This window comes from Oncorhynchus clarkii, chromosome 4 (assembly GCF_045791955.1).
Source record: "Oncorhynchus clarkii lewisi isolate Uvic-CL-2024 chromosome 4, UVic_Ocla_1.0, whole genome shotgun sequence".
NCBI classification, from domain to species: domain Eukaryota; kingdom Metazoa; phylum Chordata; class Actinopteri; order Salmoniformes; family Salmonidae; genus Oncorhynchus; species Oncorhynchus clarkii.
Genome location: NC_092150.1, coordinates 81,609,481 through 81,612,018, shown reverse-complemented (window position 1 = coordinate 81,612,018; position 2,538 = coordinate 81,609,481). Strand labels below are relative to the sequence as shown.

At 45.9% G+C, this 2,538-nt stretch overlaps 1 protein-coding gene across 1 annotated transcript; it reads right to left on the bottom strand.

Annotated features, from left to right (window-relative positions):
- Positions 1 to 305: 305 nt before the first annotated feature.
- LOC139407866 (B2 bradykinin receptor-like) lies at positions 306 to 2,231 on the bottom strand. The gene is made up of 2 exons (XM_071151736.1): positions 2,182 to 2,231; positions 306 to 1,388 (listed from the first exon to the last, which is right to left on the bottom strand). Exon 2 carries the CDS (start codon positions 1,305 to 1,307, stop codon positions 306 to 308), a length of 1,002 nt encoding a protein of 333 aa, XP_071007837.1. The 5' UTR covers positions 1,308 to 1,388; positions 2,182 to 2,231.
- Positions 2,232 to 2,538: the final 307 nt, after the last annotated feature.

The following is a 2,538-nucleotide window of genomic DNA, read 5'->3' as shown; positions in this document are numbered from 1 at the left end:
ACAAGTTAAACGAAGACAGAAGTCAGCTGTATATCCCTGATCATTTTTTCACCTCATTTGATTTCTCAGCAATAACTGGCAGAGATCCATTCAGTTTCAAGACAGAACATATTTACAATAAGCAAAACCAGCTGAAGATGAAATGTTTCAGTCTGGATCAGTTCTTTCAGAGGACAGACGGATATCCAGACAGACTCTTGTCACGTCACAGTTTGCTTCACAAGTTGTGTACATTGTATCCTTTGAGTGGCCAGTCTTCCACTGGAGGTGAAATTTACCGTCAGGAAATATTTATCCGACAACCTTCATTTTAACATTGTCCCGAACACTTCTTTTGCCCTCTTCCTGAATTGCCGCCCCACAATGACGTACAGGAAGGGGTTGATGGTGCTGTGGGCGTACGCCAGGTAGGTGGACAGCTGTATGGTAATGTCCAGAATGTGACCCCAGAGGCATCCTGGCGTGACTTGGAAGTAATCCAGCGTGTCCAGGAAGCGCACTACCTGGTAGGGCGTCCAGCAGATGAGGAAGACCGTGAGGACAGTCAGGAGCAGTTGTGTGGCCATCCTCTCTGACCTCACCCCGGGAGTTTTTCTGATCTGACCGTCTTTCAGACTGGTCACGATGTGACGGCTGCAGTACGACACCACTATCACCGGAAGTAGGAACCCAACCACGTTATTGGTTACGTTGCGCTGGATCTCCCAGTCCGGATGGGGGTAGGCCAGGACGCAGGCCATCACCCCAGCCTTGGCCACGTATTTCACCCTGCGGAAGACCAGGATGGGCAGACTCAGCAGGAACCCCATGATCCATATCCCCAGGCAGATGCGTTTGGCCCAGGACGCCCTCCGCAGTCGGCTTTGGAACATGGGCCGGACCAGAGCCAGGTAGCGGTCGACGCTAACCAGCACCAGGAAGAAAACACTACAGTAATAGTTCATGGAGATGGCCACATTGACCAGCTTGCATATGGGCTCACCGAACTCCCAGTGGTAGTTGTTAGCGATGGTGGCGGCCCAGAAGGGTAAACAGGACACCATGACCAGGTCTGCAGCCGCTAAGTTGCCCAGGTAGACATCAGCCACGGTGCATGGCTTCCTCTGCAAACAGAAGACACAGAGGACCAGACCGTTGGCCACTACGCCCACCACGCTAAGCAGAACCATGAAGACCGGCTGGTAGGAGGAAAGCCAGTCCCAGGCTGCTGTGTAGTTGGTGCAGTTATAGGGGTCCAACTCGGTCCAGTCCAGCTTTGAGTCTGGGCCCTCAGTGGGGAAGAGACCCTCGGTTGTGTTCAGGAACATTGGGAAACTGGACGAAAATGTTTTATCTACGTATTTTCTCAATATTTTTTCACGTTGGAACAATCATTGAACTGCAACATCCTTAGAAAAAAGAGACAACACATGAGAATTCACCTGTTGAGATTGGTGGGAGGAGCTATAGGAAGAGGGGCTCATTGTAATGACTGGAATGGAGTTAATGGATCAGAGTCAAACGTGTGGTTTCCATATGTTTGATGTGTTTGATACCGTTCCATTAATTACATTCCGGCGATTACAATGAGCCTGTCCTCCTATAGCTCCTCCCACCAGCCTCTGGAACCCACATAAGGAGTGTTTCCTGCTCTCTCTGGTCATACCTATTACTTTTAACAGCGGAAAAGTGAAATACTGGGCATGAATAATGAGAAACAGACACCGGCATAATTTTTCACTAATGCTCAGGAACCCTGCAAGTCTGCTAACATTAAGTAAACCTGGATTCATTCTGACAAGACAAACACAGTACTGCCATGACTTGTAAGTTAGTCCATTACATAACTGAAACAATAGCACATTTCAAAACTGTTCATATAAGCTCAGACCTCTGTTTAGCTTCTGTGTGCTCCATGTTCATACAGTACTCATTTTCCTGACCATAAAAATGGCCCATACATTACATGTTGAGGTGTGTATACACATTGTTGCTATTTCTAACTTGGATCTGTTACAATTCAGCCACTTTGAATCATCTCTCCTTCTCACATTCTTAGAATAACTTGTTTTCATTTGGCCAACATTTTGTAGGCGCCTCATCTAATACACTTTCCGAACATAAAACATTGCCGTTAATCATTATGAATTATCTTTCCCCTTTCATCTTTTTCATTCCATGAAGATGCCAATGTTAACTCACCTTATCTCCAGAGCTCTGTGGTCTCCTTCCTGATGTACACGTCCTCTGTGTTCATTCCCCATGTATCATCACCATGAGCATCTCTCCTCAACTGAAGAGTGTTCTGAGAAGATGAACACTCTTATTTGAGCCGAACACAGATCATTACAATGTCGTCACTCTGCCCTCAAACAGAGACCATTTTTTTCTCTATGTAAACCTAGTTCTTTCTGGCTCACTGAACAAAAATATAAACACAACATGAAACTATTTCAAAGATTTTACTGAGTTACAGTTCATATTAGGAAATCAGCAAATTTAAATAAATTCATTAGGCCCTTATTGATGGAGTTCACATGACTGGGAATACAGATATGC